General features: G+C 42.9%; 1 protein-coding gene across 1 annotated transcript; it reads left to right on the top strand.

Annotated features, from left to right (window-relative positions):
• Positions 1–1,189: 1,189 nt before the first annotated feature.
• Positions 1,190–15,822, top strand: LOC139379468 (macrophage-capping protein-like). The gene is made up of 9 exons (XM_071122281.1): positions 1,190–1,343; positions 7,815–8,008; positions 10,288–10,442; positions 11,440–11,601; positions 13,623–13,772; positions 14,319–14,405; positions 14,639–14,771; positions 14,985–15,076; positions 15,287–15,822. The coding sequence occupies exons 2-9, from the start codon at positions 7,816–7,818 to the stop codon at positions 15,350–15,352; spliced, it is 1,038 nt and encodes a 345-aa protein (XP_070978382.1). The 5' UTR covers positions 1,190–1,343; position 7,815; the 3' UTR covers positions 15,353–15,822.
• Positions 15,823–17,340: the final 1,518 nt, after the last annotated feature.

Below are 17,340 nucleotides of genomic sequence, written 5' to 3'. Positions count from 1 at the left end.
TAGCTACTGCTATACAAGTCATCTCCTAGTTAACAACCCTGCATGACAGGAGAGCTTGCTTCATTTCCTTACACATCTTCTCCTTGGTTTGTGGTTTAGTGACATAGAGCCAGCTGTCGCCATGGCTACAGATGTTAGGGCCTAGTTCCATTTCAAACATTATCCGCTAACCCTAGCCCCTAAATGTTCCGTGTCAAAAGATCTGGAAAATATGAATAGGTGAAAGGAACATGGTAGACACTCCATTAAGCCTATGAGACGGCTTGGTGGGACCATTGGTTATTTGAGATCTGTGAACACAGTGTAGGGGCTGAAATGGAACTGGAGCCTAATACTGATTGAATTCCAAAGATGACTATTTTCCAGTCACCTGATATAGTACACTGAATCACACACTTGAGTCTATTTAGAATGTGGACTTCTCTTTTTCCATCTTGGTTGGTGTATTTCGTAATCAAAATGGGATGTTCCAGGGAAATACTGAGGATGTAGACGGGCCTCAAAATGTGCCAGTTTAGGTTGCCTTGATTAAATCAATACATATCAATATAACAGTCTGAAATATTGAATACTGAAATAGCAGACACCATTGTCTGGACTGACCTTACAAAAAAACGTACTATGTGGAACAAGGTTCAAGTTATGGAGTTTGCTGGACACCACTCCTAAAAATCAGTGCCCCACATAAGTAAAAAATGTAAGTGTTAAGAAATAGTAATGTCAGCCCAGCCCACTATCATCATTAAGGAATCCCCAAGGGTCAAAGTGTAATTAGGTCCCTGTAGAACCACATAAGAATGTCCTGGCTGGTGATTGTGCAGTGTGTCACTGTGTAGGAGGTCATATCACTATATATTGGGCACTCAGTCAGGTAAGTGTTCCCCATACAAGGTGTGTCTATGGGAGAGGCCATATGAATACTAGTTAGTTTAGTTATGTTGCTATGGTGAAGGAATAGTGGCTGAATCAATAAGATAAACAAATTCTCATGCCACAAAGTCATTCACAACTCTTTCTTATTCTATTCTGCTAATTTTGTCTCACTAATGCCACACTCTCACACCCTGTTCTTACTCTTTTCAGCCCTTCTCTCACTTTCTGCTTCCTTAGCTTTTCTCTCTCTCTCTCTCATTACTTTTTCTGCAGTTTATTTTTTTCTGTAAACCAGGGGGCTGGGCTATGACTGTTTGAGACAGAGACAGGAAGAATGTGTGGTTGAGATTGTTTGTGTGTGTGTGTGTGTGTGTGTGTGTAGACGTTCCCTTTGCATGACTACATTTCCTCTCTCTCTCTCTCTCCACAGACGTGTCCTAATCCACTACCTCCTCAACTAAAGTTACAAGGTAAGATCTACGAAATAACTTTTTTCTTCACATTTCACTTGTCTTTTGTCTTTTTCTTTTCTCCCCAACTTGTCCTGAAACAGGATGCATCCATCTTGCGTTCTTTCTTCAAATTAGCTGAGGAATCTGAGGGAACACTGAAACTAGTTACACTTCACTTACCTCCCTTTTCCACCCCTGACTTTAACACCCTCCATCCTCTCTCGATATCTCTATCAATCATATTGTTAGCCATCTCTTCATTCTCCTCTCTGTTTCTCTCTCTCTCTCTCTCTGTTTTACAGATTGTTTATGGACTCTGCTCTGCACGTATTCCTTTATTACTTGTTATCTCAATGTGATTATTTCTCCCTTGAATATCATCCCTCGCTATCTACCTCACACACACACAACTTGCACACACCACAGGAGGTTGGTGGCACCTTAATTGGGGAGGATGGGCTCGTGGTAATGACTGGAGCGGAATTGGTGGAATGGTATCAACTACATCAAACACACGGTTTCCAGGTGTTTGATTCCATTCCATTTGCTCTGTTCCGGACATTATTATTAGCCGTTTTTCTCCTCAGCAGCCTCCACTGGCACGCAGACTCACATATATACACACACACACACACACACACACACACACACACACACACATTGTCATTTGGCAAATTGGGCTCCCGAGTGGTGCAGCGGTCTTAGGCACTGCATCTCAGTGCAAGAGGCGTCACTACAGTCACTACACTACAGGGGCGGCAGGTAGCTTAATGGTTAGTGTTGGAGGTTGCTGGATCGAACCTCTAAGTTAACAAGATAAAAATCTGTTGTTCTGCCCCTGAACAAGGCAGTTAACCCACTGTTCCCCGATTGCTGTCATTATAAATAATAATTTATTCTTAACCCACTTGCCTAGTTAAATAAAGGCAAAAAAATCATCATTACACTCATATCTCCCTATGTCTGTCTGTGTATTGTCACTCCCTCTGATTAAGAATGCATGAATGATCTGATTGGCTCAGTGACCCCAGCACCCTATCTCTGACCCTGTCTCTCTCTTTAACCTGAAGCCAAATGCCCTCTGCTGCCCAGGGCCAAAGGCCTAGCCCAGCAGACACATAATGTTCTGAGAACCATATTGGTGAGGGCGTGGTTGTTCCTATGGTTATTTTGCATACAAACTACCCACAATATTCTGGGAATGGTACAGGATACCCAGATAGCTCATAAAGTTCTAAAAGCAGCTAGCACATAATGTTCTCAGAACCATATCTTTCTTAAGTGAGAATTTCAGTACTTCAGTATAACGTTTCCTACAGTTTCTCATATCGTTAAGAAAACTTTCCAGAAAAAACACAAGAAAGCATTAGTATTGTTCAAAGAAGGTTCTACGGATGTTATTTAAAAACATACACATTCTGTTCTCGGCATCAACAAAACTATTTCTATCCTCTATCTTGTTAAGTGTGTTCACACCTGATCTCAATGAGTGTTTTTTCTTTGCAACGAGGCCTGTTAGAATAGACTAAAATGAACAGCTTGCATGAGTTTAAAAAAACTGGCATGCTAGCTCTATCCTGGTGGTGCAATGGATTGATTCCATGGATAGAGAACAGAAGACCATAGGTTTGAATCCTACTGATGCCATTCCAAAATAAAAATGAATTGTGTTTGCATGATTAATGCCTAAGCGAATGCATTTCTGTGTGTCTTACAAGTGCTTGGAGTTCAAAACAGTTCAACTAAGCTAGCAGTGTTATTAAAAGTCATAGTGAAACATTCTAAAAACTTTATTTAATTACCTTCTCAGAGCGTTAATAACACCTCACAGGAAAACTTTAAGAAACCATAGCAAAATGTTCTCAGAACCTCCCTGCAACCTAAAAATGTATGTTCCCAGAAGAAACTAAATGTTCACTTCCATTCCCAGAACCTTTAAAAAATGTCCAGTTTTACTGGTCAGGAAGCATATGGCTTTGTTTCCAGAAATAATGTGAAACCAAAAATGTACGTTCCCACAACTTCCAAGGAACCAAATGTGCTAGCTGGGAGGTTCCTGTCTCTAGGGTTACATCCCATTTATCTTACATGGTCTCCTTTGCTCGTAACCTTGTTTATTTTTGTTTATCACTGATCTGGTTGGGAGATGCAATGGAGACTAAGGATGTGTTTACACTAATTGGTCTTTGACCAATCAGATCAGCTCTGAAAAAGAGCTGATGTGAAAAGATCTGATGTGATTGGTCAAAAGACCAATTAGTGGAAAAAAATATCATAATTGGACTTGTGTATATGCACCCCAATTGTACTGTCCTGTCCTGTCCAATCAATGCTCATGAGAGACATGAGATGAGGAAAGGAGGGTGCTCATTTGTTAGGGACTGTGTACAAATTGCCTGTCGCACCAGTTAGACATCTGTCAGTGTCAAGACGCATCTTCTTTTCCCCTCTCTGATTACTCTGCTCTGGCCCATGGAAAGTGGTTAGGCATTGAAGATGGGGGAGCCAGCCCAGCAGTCATCATTGTCACCGTGGTGTTTAGCGTTTGTCAGGAACCCGACTCTTCCCCCATAGGGCGCCCTTGCCAAGGCTGCTCAGATCACTCTCCGGGCTCACGTTGCCTTCCTCATATAATCTAACCAGGCCAGTTGAGGAGCAACGATACACTCTGCCTCGCCCAGGCCTCCTCTGTCCACTTACAGTCACAAACACTCGAGCAGCCATCAGGCAGAATGGAGCTGGAGTCAAGTGCGGTGCCGGAGCTAGCCGAGGGGATCATGCAGTTAAGTTTCTCTCGTCTTAACCTCCTCTTCACCACGCTGTCTAAGCGTAGTAACCCTAAACCCCACCGCCGGACACCTGCAGCCCTATGTGCAGTGGTTGGTGTCCCATTGGCTATGTGTCCTACATAGGCTAGCATGTGTGTTCAAATATTTACTTTTTCTATCTTTGTATCTATCAATCTTTCTCTGACTGGTTACTTTTACCAGCTTGTTTTTGTTCTGTTTATTGATTACTTGGAGCTGGCCAATAAATTTGATCTGTTTTGCTAATTGGAATTAGGGCGCTTCTGTTTTTTTACGAGGGCATGGCCTTGCTGATAGGCTCTATTTTCACTGGGTTGTTGCTACGTGCATGAACTTCCGTATACCTACATCCCTACCTGTGATGTAGAGACATTTTATTTGGGTTAGGTGAATATGTTAAAGTTTTAGTGTGATTGACTCCGCTATAGTAGTATAGGGAAAGAGGTTGTGCTTATGGTATCCTGTGATGTGACTACCTGTAGGTGGGGAAATACCTGAGAAAGTAACGAATTATTCAAGTAAAAGTATTTGGTTTTAAATATACAACACTTCAGTATCAAAAGTAAATGCAATTGTGGAAATATACTTATGTATCAAATGGCACAATTCTATTTTAATTTCCTGATAGCCAGGGACACTCCAACACCCAGACATAATTTACAAACAAAACATGTGCTTAGTGAGTCTGCCAGATCAGAGGCAGTAGGGATGACCATGATTTGGTTATCTTGATAAGTGCTTGAATTGGACTTTTCCTGTCCTACTAAACATTCAAAATGTAACAAGTACTTTTGGGTGTCAGGAAAAACGCTTGGAGTAAAAAGTACATTTTCTTCAGGAATGTAGTGGTAAAGTACATATACCCCCAACAATTACTGAAGTAGTACTTTAGTAAAAAATAATTTAAAGTACTTTACACCACTGTGGCTCACCAACACTGAAATACAATCGATCAAATGTATTTATAAAACCTTTTTTACATCAGCAGTTGTCACAAGTGCTTATACAGAAACTGAGCCTGAAACTCCAGCGAGCAGACAATGCAGATGTAGAAGCATGGTGGCTAGGAGAAACTGTGGCCACAAGTGAAATGTCTCCTTTTTAAGTAAGCATTTCTGAACCTGGTAACCATGCATTTTAATGCCTTGTGATGAAATATGCAATTGTGAAAGATTACTATAAAGAAATTGCTCAACCGGATACATTTCATCTAAAGATTGAGGATAGGGAGGAGGACTTCAGCTTGTTGGCACCTCTATCGTTCTCAGTAAGAACCATTGTTAGACACAGTGGCGTTTTAAGCTCTAGGTGAGTGTTTGGAGGGAGAGTGTGAGTCAGATTAGCAGTTTCCATAGAAGCTGATCAAACGGCCACAATCTCTGTTAATGGGGGTGAAGCTTTATCTAAAAAAGCAGCAGATTTAAGTTTTATTGTCTGAAGCTACTCCCCGTAGCCATCATCTTGCCTCAATACAATATGTCGTTGTGCCAATCAAACTTTATCAGTACTGGGTTTTTCACTGGCCCCTGTGAGTGCAAAACTGAAATGAATTGAGAGCATTTTCATTTCTTTGGGGGGAACATTTTACAGAACGTTTCCATTTCAGACAGGCTTCTTTCACGGTTACCCAATACCCAGGCCATTTCCCTTTATGCTGTTAGAAGTACATACATTTACATCATTTAGCAGACTTTCTAATCCAGAGCGACTAACGGGAGCAATTAGGGTGAAGTGCCTTTTGATATCAACAGTCGGCTCTGTGATTTGAATCAGCCTCCTTTCCGTTACTAACCCAACAATCTTAACCACTAGGCTACCTGCCACCGATGACAAGTCTTTGCCAGTCTGGCTCCCATTTTGCATGCTGGTTACCTAGTGTTATAGGGTTAGCCTAGTGTTAGGGTTAGCCTAGTGTTAGGGTTAGCCTACAGTGTAATTATAGTGCAGCACCACATGTTCTGTGAGAGTTGGGTGTTCCCTTTGGTGAGTGTCACATAGTTCATTCCGGAAACCTTTTGGCCAGCTAACTCCAAATGTTGTAGTTTTGTTTGTTCTAAATAGTTTATAGGACACTAAAATGTCAGTCTGCATGCCGTGTGTGTGTGTATACAGTACAGGTGGATCTCAAACCTTTTATTTCATTGTGATCCCCCTTAAAGGCTTTTGTGTTTTTATATTTGTTCTGTTTTCCATAGCCTACTCCATTTCAAGTGTCTAACAGTGCACTTACTACAAGTGTAATACACCACATAGTAGGCAGAACCTGCATGCTTATTGACCCATCTACACCTTACAGTTGTTTGTTTGGTTAATAATGTGACAGGATATCCCATTGAATGTGGATAGACCATAGAAACAATCAACATGGTGCTGTGATTCAGGGGGAATAATTTCTAATGGACAACATCAATACTTCCTGTCAAATGATTCCACCTGCCTTCTGTTTCATAGAAAAACAAATGCCTGGCAAGGGACACTGTGCACCTTCAGTATAGACAAAATCAGTGTTTAAGGCTTGGTGACTTGAGTTTATCAAATGTTTCAACATTGATTTATCTTTGAATATGACTAATTTATTGAATCCGATTGTTACAGGGAAGTAACATTGACAGAGGTGATCGGAGGAATCATAAGTGATTTGTTTTTGTCTGAGTAACATCAGGAATGCTTAAACATGGAGAGGGAGAGAGAACTTAGTTTTCAGTGTCGACATGTGAGACGTGATAAGACCTGCTCTATAGACACACCCTCTTTTGTACAATGAATGACTAGTGCATTATGGGTTGGTATGCCTGCTATGGTATTGTATTACACAACAATGATGTAGCCCCATCTACCCTTATGCACACTGTATATAGACTTTCTATTGTGTTATTGACCGTACGCTTGTTTAGTCCATGTTTAACTCTGTGTTGGTCGCACTGCTTTGCTTTATCTTGGCCAGGTCGCAGTTGTAAATGAGAACTTTTTGTCAACTAGCCTACCTGGTTAAATAAAGCTGAAATAAAAATAACTTGACCCCTCATTTGGGGTCTTCTCCTATTCATTTCTACCTTTTTTTTATTTCCTGTTTCTGAGTTTCTGCAGAAATAGTTATTCATGTCATGACATGATTATGAGTTCTCACCTATCCTTCACTGCCGCTTTCTGTGTTTTGTATGGACTCCAATATGGAAATAAGTATTCTTGCCACGACAAGTATAAGCAACTTTCTGCCACCTCTAGCGGCAACAACTCCCCATGTCTATTTGTCTCACTCATTTCATAGCAAAGATATACACCCCCCTTCCCCACCCCAAACAATAAAACACTCTACTTCTTTACTATCTATTGCATCTTAGCCGCTTTCACTGCTCATCCATATATTTTAGACTTATATATTGTGTGTGTTAGGTTTTGTTCTGGAATTGTTCGTTACTGCTGCACTGTCAGCTCTAGAAGCATAAGCATTTCGCTACTCGCAATAACATCTGCTAACCATGTATGTGACCAATAACATTTGATTTGACTTACACCCTCGCTCTTCCAACTCTTCCCTCCCCAATCTACCATTTGTTTATCCTCCCCTGACCCGCTCTCCCTCTACCCAGTGCAGAATGCTCCCTATCCAGGCAGTCCCCTCCCCATACTCCTACATCCATCCTCCACTGACCCACTCTCTCCTCTCCTTCTCCCTGTACAGAATGTTCCCCAACATGGCAGCACCCGGACAGTTTGGGCCAGAGACGCAGGAGCCGGGGCTGAAGGTGTGGCGGGTGGAGAAGATGAAGGCGGTGCTGCTGAAGCAAGCTGAGGTTGGAGCCTTCTTCAACGGCGACTCCTACCTGGTGTTGGAGCACAGGGGGGACCAGGGGGCCGACCTACACATGTGGATAGGTGAGATGTAGGAAAATGGATGCATGTTGTGTGTCAAATAAGTAGGGTCAAGAGTTTTACTTGACCAGGGTCTGTATTGACAGAGTAGGAGTACTGATTTAGGATCAAGTTCCTCTGTCTTATTCATTATGATCTAAAAGGCAAGACTGATCTTAGATCAGCACTCCTTCTCTGATAGAGACTCACGTGGCCATGATAAACTTTGTGCCCCACTAAGGTATAAAAAGCTGTATAACTTTGTAATAGAATGCTCCACCTTTATGGAAGTGCAAAACAATGTTTTGATCCATACTGATATTTGCTAGAACTTCATTAGAAACCGCTATAGGAGCCTTTGAGTGTGCTACTCCTCGATCTGTTATTAAATGGGTGAGTTGTGGTCATCATGGGGGATGGGGAGGACGGGGATATCTGTGTACATTAGTAAGTGTGTACATGAGTGGAATGAAACTGTCTGTCTCTTGGGATAAGAGTATTTTATTATCATTTATGGATGGTGTTTCCTACACTCTTAGAAAAAGGTTTCAAGAGTTCTTCGGCTGTCCCCATAGGAGAACCCTTTTTTGGTTCCAGGTAAAATCCTTATTGGGTCCTGATTGGTGCAGCGGTGTAAGGCACTTCATCACTACAGACCCAAGTTCAAACCTAGGCTGCGTCTCAGGCGGCTGCAACTGGGACACCCATGAGGCGGGGCATAATTGGCCCAGCATCGTTAGGGGAGGGTTTGGCCAGGCGGGATGTCCTTATCCCATCACGCTCTAGCGACTCCTTGTGGTGGGGCGGGTGCATGCACGCTCGCTTTGGTCGCAAGTTGTACAGTGTTTACTCCCAACAAATTGGTGCGGCTGGCTTTCGGGTTAAGCGAGTAGTGTGTCAAGAAGCAGTGCAGCTTGGCAGGGTTGTGTTTCGGAGGATGCATGGATCTCAAAATTCTCCTCACCCTTTTAGGTTCTAGTTAGAAAATAATTTGCTAAGAGTGTAAGCTTGTATCCAGTATTGCTCTGTAAATCCAAACGACACTACTTGCCAAAAGTATGTGGACACCCCTTCAAATAAGTGGATTTGGTTATTTCAGCCACACCCGTCGCTGACATGTGTAAAATCGAGCACACAGCCATGCAATCTACATCAATGCCCATGATTTTGGAATGAGATGTCCGACGAGCAGGTGTCCACATACTTTTGGTCATGTAATGTACTAGCCAACCCACTGTTTCCACGCCATATTAAACGACTTATGTGAGGGAGGAGACTAAGACTGACAAATGGAAGGATGATGACAGAAGAAGGATGGGGGGGGGAATTAAAGAAGAGCTCCTTAAGGAAGAAGGGCTGGGTTTGTGTGTGTGTGTTCATAAAAAAAATGCACTAAGCTGATTGTCAGTGCTCCTCTCTAAAAGCCCCCCTCTCCCTGTTCTCTGTGACCCCTACACCCACCTTTCACATGAGCCCGGCCCGACCCCTATATGGCCTTTAGCCCCCAGGTCCAGAAAAGTGGACCACAATAATAAAGGTCCCAACGTTTCTGTGCATGGGCGGGATTCTCTACTAACCCACATGCTCTGCTCTAGGCTGCTCGCTTAATAAAGTTAGATCGAAGCTGAATGTCTGCAAGATCACATTATGATACAGAATACAGTTACATAGTATATATTTATTTAACTGTAGCTCACTCATTCGGTATGTACCTTTCTCCTTTTCTGTCCTCCTTTTTCAATTCTTATGTAGGTAGGCTTCCTCCATCTTTCTCGCTCCCTTTACCTCCTGACTCTAACTCTCCCATTTCTCCCTTCCACAAATCGCTGCTCCTGCTTTCATTCTCCCGCCGCTATGTGTCCGTCACCACCCCCCTACTCCCCGCTATGTGTCCGTCACCACACCCCTACTCCCCGCTATGTGTCCGTCACCACACCCCTACTCCCCGCTATGTGTCCGTCACCACACCCCTACTCCCCGCTATGTGTCCGTCACCACACCCCTACTCCCCGCTATGTGTCCGTCACCACACCCCTACTCCCCGCTATGTGTCCGTCACCACACCCCTACTCCCCGCTATGTGTCCGTCACCACACCCCTACTCCCCGTTATGTGTCCGTCACCACACCCCTACTCCCCGCTATGTGTCCGTCACCACACCCCTACTCCCCGCTATGTGTCCGTCACCACACCCCTACTCCCCGCTATGTGTCCGTCACCACACCCCTACTCCCCGCTATGTGTCCGTCACCACACCTCAGACTCACACAACTCACCCCTCCCCTCTCTTCCTTTCTCTCCAGGTGAGAAGTCATCTCGCGATGAGCAGGTGGCGTGTGCTATGCTGGCCACCCAGCTGGACAGCTTCCTGGGTGGTGACCCCATCCAGCACCGGCAGGTCCAGGGCTACGAGTCTCCGGCGTTCATGAACCTCTTCCCCAGGGGGGTCAGCTACAAGGTGAGCAGGAGAATATCCTTGGTTCATACTTACTGACAACACAGGGCCCATCTGTTTAAGAAATGTACTTGCATGGGAATTTGTGCGCAAACTTTTGTTTCTCTTGGACATCAATGTGTGATTTCCTGTAATCTATTGGTTTCCCACATTAGATTTGGGCCCACTGAGTCATGGATGTGTATCTAAAGTATTAGGATTGAGTCCTCTACGGATAGCTAATGTATTTTTATTTTATTTTTCAAATCCATGATTGATGAAATGACTTTAAAAGCACTACTTTTCATGACCTCATCACATGCTTCTGATTTGTCATATCATTCCACATACAGTGGGGCAAAAAAGTATTTAGTCAGCCACCAATTGTGCAAGTTCCCCCACTTAAAAAGATGAGAGGCCTGTAATTTGTCATAGGTACACTTCAACTATGACAGACAAAATGAGAGAAGAAAATGCAGAAAATCACATTGTAGGATTTTTAATGAATTTATTTGCAAATTATGGTGGAAAATAAGTATTTGGTCAATAACAAAAGTTTCTCAATACTTTGCTATATACCCTTTGTTGGCAATGACAGAGGTCAAACCTTTTCTGTAAGTCTTCACAAGGTTTTCACACACTTGCTGGTATTTTGGCCCATTCCTCCATGCAGATCTCCTCTAGAGCAGTGATGTTTTGGGGCTGTTGCTGGGCAACACAGACTTTCAACTCCCTCCAAAGATTTTTTTATGGGGTTGAGATTAGGAGACTGGCTAGGCCACTCCAGGACCTTGAAATGCTTCTTACGAAGCCACTCCTTCGTTGCCCGGGCGGTGTGTTTGGATCATTGTCATGCTGAAAGACCCAGCCACGTTTTATCTTCAATGCCCTTGCTGATGGAAGGAGGTTTTCACTCAAAATCTCACGATACATGGCCCCATTCATTCTTTCCTTTACACGGATCAGTCGCTAACTTTGTATTTTTCCTTTTATTCACTCTCTCCCTCAATCACACGTGTAGGAGGGTGGTGTGGAGTCTGGCTTCAGGCGGCCCCAGGGCGGGTCAGGGCCCGTTCACAGGCTGTACCAGATCAAAGGGAAGAAGAACATCCGTGCCAAGGAGGTGGAGCTGAGCTGGGAGAACTTCAACAAGGGAGACTGTTTCATCCTGGACCTGGGAGAGGTGAGCGGGGGGGAGGGAGGTGAGAGTGCGTGTTACTAATTCCCTGCGGGAGGCTCTTAGCAGTGAGGGCTTGGAGAACTATATTACATTGCCTTGAATGGCACATTCCTTAATTAGTGATCAGTAAAGTAGGCCTACTAAATCGTACTGTGCATTTGGAAAGTATTCAGACCTTGACTTTTCCCACATTTTGTAACAGCCTTAATCTAAAATGGATTTAAATGTTTTTTTTCGCCCCTCAATATCCCCTCAACACAATATCCCATAATTACAAAGCAAAAACAGTTTAGAAATTGTTTGCATATGTATATATTTTTTTTAAACAATTACATTTACATAAGTATTCAGACATCTTTACTCTACTGTGTTGAAGGACTTTTGGCAGCGATTACGTGTCTTGGGTATGACACTACATGCTTGGCACACCTGTATTTGGGGAGTTTCTCCCATTTTTCTCTGCAGAGCCTCTCAAGCTGTCAGGTTGGATGGGGAGCATTGTTGCAGAGCTATTTTCAGGGGTCTCCAGAGATGTTCAATTCCGGAATCTGACTGGGCCACTCGGCCATTTAGAGACTTTTCCCAAAGCCACTCCTGCAATGCCTTGGCTGTGGGTTGTTGTCCTGTTGGAAGGTGAACCGTCATCCCAGTCTGAGGTCCGGAGCACTCTGGAGCAAGTTTTCATCAAGGATCTCTATACTTTGCTCTGTTCATCTTTCCATCGATCCTGACTCGTCTCCCAGTCCCTCCTGCTGAAAAACATCCCCACAGCATGATTCTGCTACCACAATACTTCACTGTAGGGATGGTGCCAGGTTTCCTCCAGACATGACGCTTGGCATTCAGGCCAACGAGTTCAATCTTGCTTTCATCAGACTAGAGAATCTTGTTTCTCATGGTCTGAAAGTCCTTTAGGTGCTTTTTGGTCAATTCCAAGTGGGCTGTCATGTGTCTTACTGAGTGGCTTCAGTCTGGCCACTCTATCATAAAGGCCTGATTGGTGGAGTGCTGCAGAGATGGTTGTCCTTCTGGAAGGTTCTCCCATCTATACAGAGGATCTCTCGTGCAAATTATACTGTTTTCAGGTATAATATAATCATGATGCTATCAGTTGCTGACGTTATGTTGCTGGGTGGACTTAATGGCTGGACAATGAGGAAATAATATCTGGGTTTTTGCCATTTGTGAGATCCTGCTTGACTCACCTGTGTTTTCAGCCTGGGGTAGTTCATCTGTTGGATGAAGTGATCTGCCATTTTCAGGGGGATAATGGTCTCCATGTCTTACCTCAGTCTGACCCATAGAGGTCTCAGTAAAGTCTCGACACCATAATGTATATTCACTGTATTCCATACAAACCCTGATTTTAAGTTAGTATTTCATTAGACAAGGCCCTTTCCCCCCCCGATTGCTCAATTTGGCCAGGCGGCCAGCTCTAGGAGGTGTCTTGGTGGTTCCAAACTAATTCCATTTAAGAATGGAATCCACTGTGTTCTTGGACCTTCAATGCTGCAGAATTCTTTTGGTACCGTTCCCCAGATCTGTACCTCGACACAATCCTGAATCGACGCTCTACGGACAATTCCTTCCACCTCATGGCTTGGTTTTTGCTCTGACATACACTGTCAACCGGGGGACCTTATATAGACAGGTGTGTGCCTTTCTAAATCCTGTCCAATCGATTGAATTTACCACAGGTAGACTCCAATCAAGTTGTAAAAACATCAAGGATTATCAATGGAAACAGGATGCAGCTGAGCTCAATTTCGAGTCTCATCGTAAAGGGTCTGAATAATTATGTAAATAAGGTGTTTCTGTTTTAATTTATAAAATGTTCTAAACCTGTTCTCTTTGTCATTATGGGGTATTTAGTGTAGCTTGATGAGGGAAAAAACATGTGTTTAATACATTTTAGAATAAGGCTGTTAGTTAATGTGGTAAGTCAAGGGGTCTGAATACTTTCTGAATGCACTGTATATTATTCACTTCAGATGAGACAATAAAAAAACGTCTTATGTCTTTAGACCATATTTTCCTGGATCGGCTCGCAGGCCAACATGTTTGAGAAGCAGAAGTCGCGTGAGATCGCTAGCCTGATCCGTGACACTGAGAGACATGGCAAAGCACGCATCACTGACGTCAATGAGGGGGAGGAGACGCCGGAGATGCTCAAGGTACAATCGCCGGCTTAGTCCTTTAAGCTAAGCAAATGAAAACAGTCAGACCTAATGCACAGGAGGCTTCTGAGGGGAGGACAGCACATAATAATTGGCGGAAAGAAGCGAATGGAATGGCAAACGCATGCAAGCTACAGTGTGTGTGATCTATTTGATACCATTCTGCGCCATCCATTGCCATGAGACTCCTCAATTGAGGTGCCAACAACCTCCTGTGACCTTGAGACCTGTCAATCCTGTAATATCTAAGCATATTTAGAGACTTTGAAATCGAGTATAGGAAGGTAATGAGTCGATAGTCATGTTTTGTGATCGGAGGTTGCTGATAGGATTAATGAAGATCTAACTTTTAAAATATATACAAACCAGTGGAGCCTGCAGAGGGGAGAACGGCTGGAATGGAGTGAATGGTATCAAAAACATGGTTTGAATTTGTTTACCACTCTATTCCAGCCAATAATGTTGAGCCATCCTCCCCTCAGCAGCCTCCACTGATAGAAACCTCACCACAATCCATGTTTCACTCTGCCCTGTGATTGACAGGTGCTGGGACCAATGCGAGAGCTGGCAGAGAGCACTCCAGAGGAGGACAGTCGCGCAGACATCTCCAACTCCGCCTCCCTCTACAAGGTAGCTGGACATTACAATTCCGTTGGTAAACAGTTCTCTCCAGAACTGTTCTATTGCATCACATAATTACTGTTGGATTGTTCACCTCAATAACAGAATTTGAGATATTTTGGATTCTAGACTGCACAGCTATACTTTGGAGATCTTTTTTTCCAAGATAAACTATATTTTTTGGGGGCAAACTAGTTCACAAAGGAACTAAAAGTTATGGCCTGTGTTGCTGTCTTCCACAGGTGTCCGATGCGACAGGTCAGATGAAACTGACCAATGTCTCGGAAAAGAGCCCATTTGCCAAGGACCTTCTGGTGCGCGACGACTGCTTTATTTTGGATAACGGGGCCAACGGAAAGATCTTTGTTTGGAAAGGTGAGGAAAGCACGTGAACCTCGACTAACATTTCTGCTCTGTGAAATGTATCCCTAGAATGTCTGAGATATCCAATGTCTAATGAAATACTAATTTAATCAGGGTTTGTATTGAATAAAGTGAATATACATTATCGTTTCGAGGCCTTACTGAGACCTCTATGGGTTAGACTGAGGTAAAACATGGTGAGGCCATTATCCCACTGATTGACAGGTATGGGAGCAAATGCAGAGGAGAAGAGGGAGGCCCTGAAAATGGCAGATCACTTCATCCAACAGATGAACTACCCCAGGATGAAAACGCAAGTGAGTCAAGCAGGATCTTACAAATGGCAAAAACCCAGACATTATTTCCTCATTGTCCAGCCATTAAGTCCATACAGCAACATAACGTCAGCAAATGATAGCATCATGATTATATTATACCTGAAAACAGTATAATTTTGCGCGTTTTATGTGTATGACGCAGTAGATACAGTCATGCCTGGGTAGTCAAATCTCTGTTCTCTCTTACAGGTGGAGATACTACCACAAGGGAGGGAGACAATCATCTTCAAGCAGTTCTTCAAAAACTGGAACTGAACTACAATGGCTCTCAGAAAAGGGTCTCAATGACGCCCTCGTAAAATATTATGAAATTGAGACCTGGAAAATGAAATCTCAATGTTTTGGTCTTCTCAGGAGTGACAGCATCTCAAATTCTAAAACTTTTTTTAAAATGCGTTTAGTTATATGTACATATTTGTAAGGTACTATACTCATAGAAAACAATTCTTTAGTCATGCTGAGAGCAAAAAAACCTCCAGATAATAAGAGCATTTATGATTTCACACCAAATGGAACCGAAGTCACTACTTCTGCTTCCGACTGGGAAGGAAAACGTGTACTCATTTAAAGCCAAGATGACATTCCACAAACCCTTTAAGTTGAATTTGTTTGGTTTAGTCTTTTTTACTTTTTTTACATTTGTTTAAGAATAACAGGACATATTCTACTAATACATGTAGTAGGCTGCAGGTTATGAAAATAAATGGAAACTGAAACAACACGTACAGTGTGACTTCGTGCTTTGGTTCCTGACAACTTTATGGCATGTCATTGTCTGTGTCCCAAACGGTACCCTATATAGTGCACTACTTTAGACCGGGACCCTAGGGCAGTAGTGCACTAAAAAAGGAATAGGGTACCATTTGGGACACCGCAATGACTAAGTTGTAATTACTTGTGTCAATTCTCTCCTGCTTGTTTTCATTACTGAAATAATCAATGTGTTTCACCTTTCACCCGGTGAGATGACGTTGCTTCGGTTGTTACACCTCTTCCCATAGTTCCCTGGATAAACACTTAACAGGTTAAACCTGCCTACACCTAAGGGAACTACCAGTAGACTCAACAGTTTATTTAAGTAACCTTCAGTAAAACGTTGGTTGTCAGAGAGCCTATGTTAATGTCATGTTCTAAAGCTGTATCCAATGCCTTCAGAAAGTAATCACACCCTTGACTGTAACACTACAAAATGTGTGTGGGGGGGTGGATTTAATTGTACATTTTGGTCAACGATCTACACAAAATACTGCCCCACCTGGATTGTACAATATTTGCCTTTTATTTATTTATTTTGTTTATTATTCAAGCTCTGAAGTTGACCATTGCTAGAAAGCCATTTTCAAGCCAAAACTGTAACTAGGCCACTCAGGAACATTCAATCAAGTCTTGGTAAGCAACTGATGTGTTTCAAGTTATTGTCCTGATTTTAATTTTCCTTTGATTTAGCAGACACTTATCCAGAGCAACTTACAGTAGTGATTGGATATATTTTCATTTTTCCCTGTACTGGTCCCAGGTGGGGATCAAACCCACAACCCTGGCGTTGCAAGTGCCATGCTCTACCAACTGAGCCACACAGGTGAATCTCCCAGTGTCTGTTGGAAAGAACACTGATCCAGGTTTTCCTCCAGGATTTTGCGTGTCCTTAGCTGTATTACGTTTCTCCCTCCCGCCAAAACTAGTCCTTGCCGATGACAAGCATACCCATAACGTGATGCATCCACCACTATGCTTGAGAATAAATAGTAATCAGTGATGTGTTGGGTTTTCCCCAAACACAACGCTTTGTATTCTGGAGAAAAAGTTCATTTCTTTGCCACATTTTTTTGCAGTATTACTTTAGTGCCTTGTTGCAAACAGGATGCATGTTTTGGAATATTTTTATTCTGTGCAGGCTTCCTTTTCACACCCTGATCTTTGGTTGAATCTGTGCTTGAAATTCATGACTCAATTAAGGGACCTTACAATTACCTGTATGTGTGGGGTACAGAGATTGACTACCCAATATAAAAAATGTGGGCTGTAACACAGCTAAATGTGGAAACTAAAGGGGTGTGAATACTTTCATAATGACTTTCTTTGACTGGGGACTGAGTTTTTGTCCTGAAGTGGAGGTGACCGTTGATCTCAGTTGGAACATTGGACTCTGGAGATAATTAGGATAATAATGACCTTAATTCCATTGATGTATGTGCGACACGCACTGCCGCTCTCTCAGATGGATAGATCTCACACACACAGAG

This window comes from Oncorhynchus clarkii, chromosome 21 (assembly GCF_045791955.1).
Source record: "Oncorhynchus clarkii lewisi isolate Uvic-CL-2024 chromosome 21, UVic_Ocla_1.0, whole genome shotgun sequence".
In the NCBI taxonomy this organism is placed as follows: domain Eukaryota; kingdom Metazoa; phylum Chordata; class Actinopteri; order Salmoniformes; family Salmonidae; genus Oncorhynchus; species Oncorhynchus clarkii.
Note: the sequence above shows the minus strand (reverse complement) of the source record. Positions and strands in the feature narration are given on the sequence as shown.

Excerpts from the sequence above, each read along its gene's own strand:
- LOC139379468 (XM_071122281.1), top strand. The coding sequence starts at position 7,816 with ATGTTCCCCAACATGGCAGCACCCGGACAGTTTGGGCCAGAGACGCAG. Across the intron at positions 10,443-11,439 it reads CCAGGGGGGTCAGCTACAAG|GAGGGTGGTGTGGAGTCTGG; the intron begins GTGAGCAGGAGA and ends TCACACGTGTAG. Across the intron at positions 14,406-14,638 it reads ACTCCGCCTCCCTCTACAAG|GTGTCCGATGCGACAGGTCA; the intron begins GTAGCTGGACAT and ends TGTCTTCCACAG.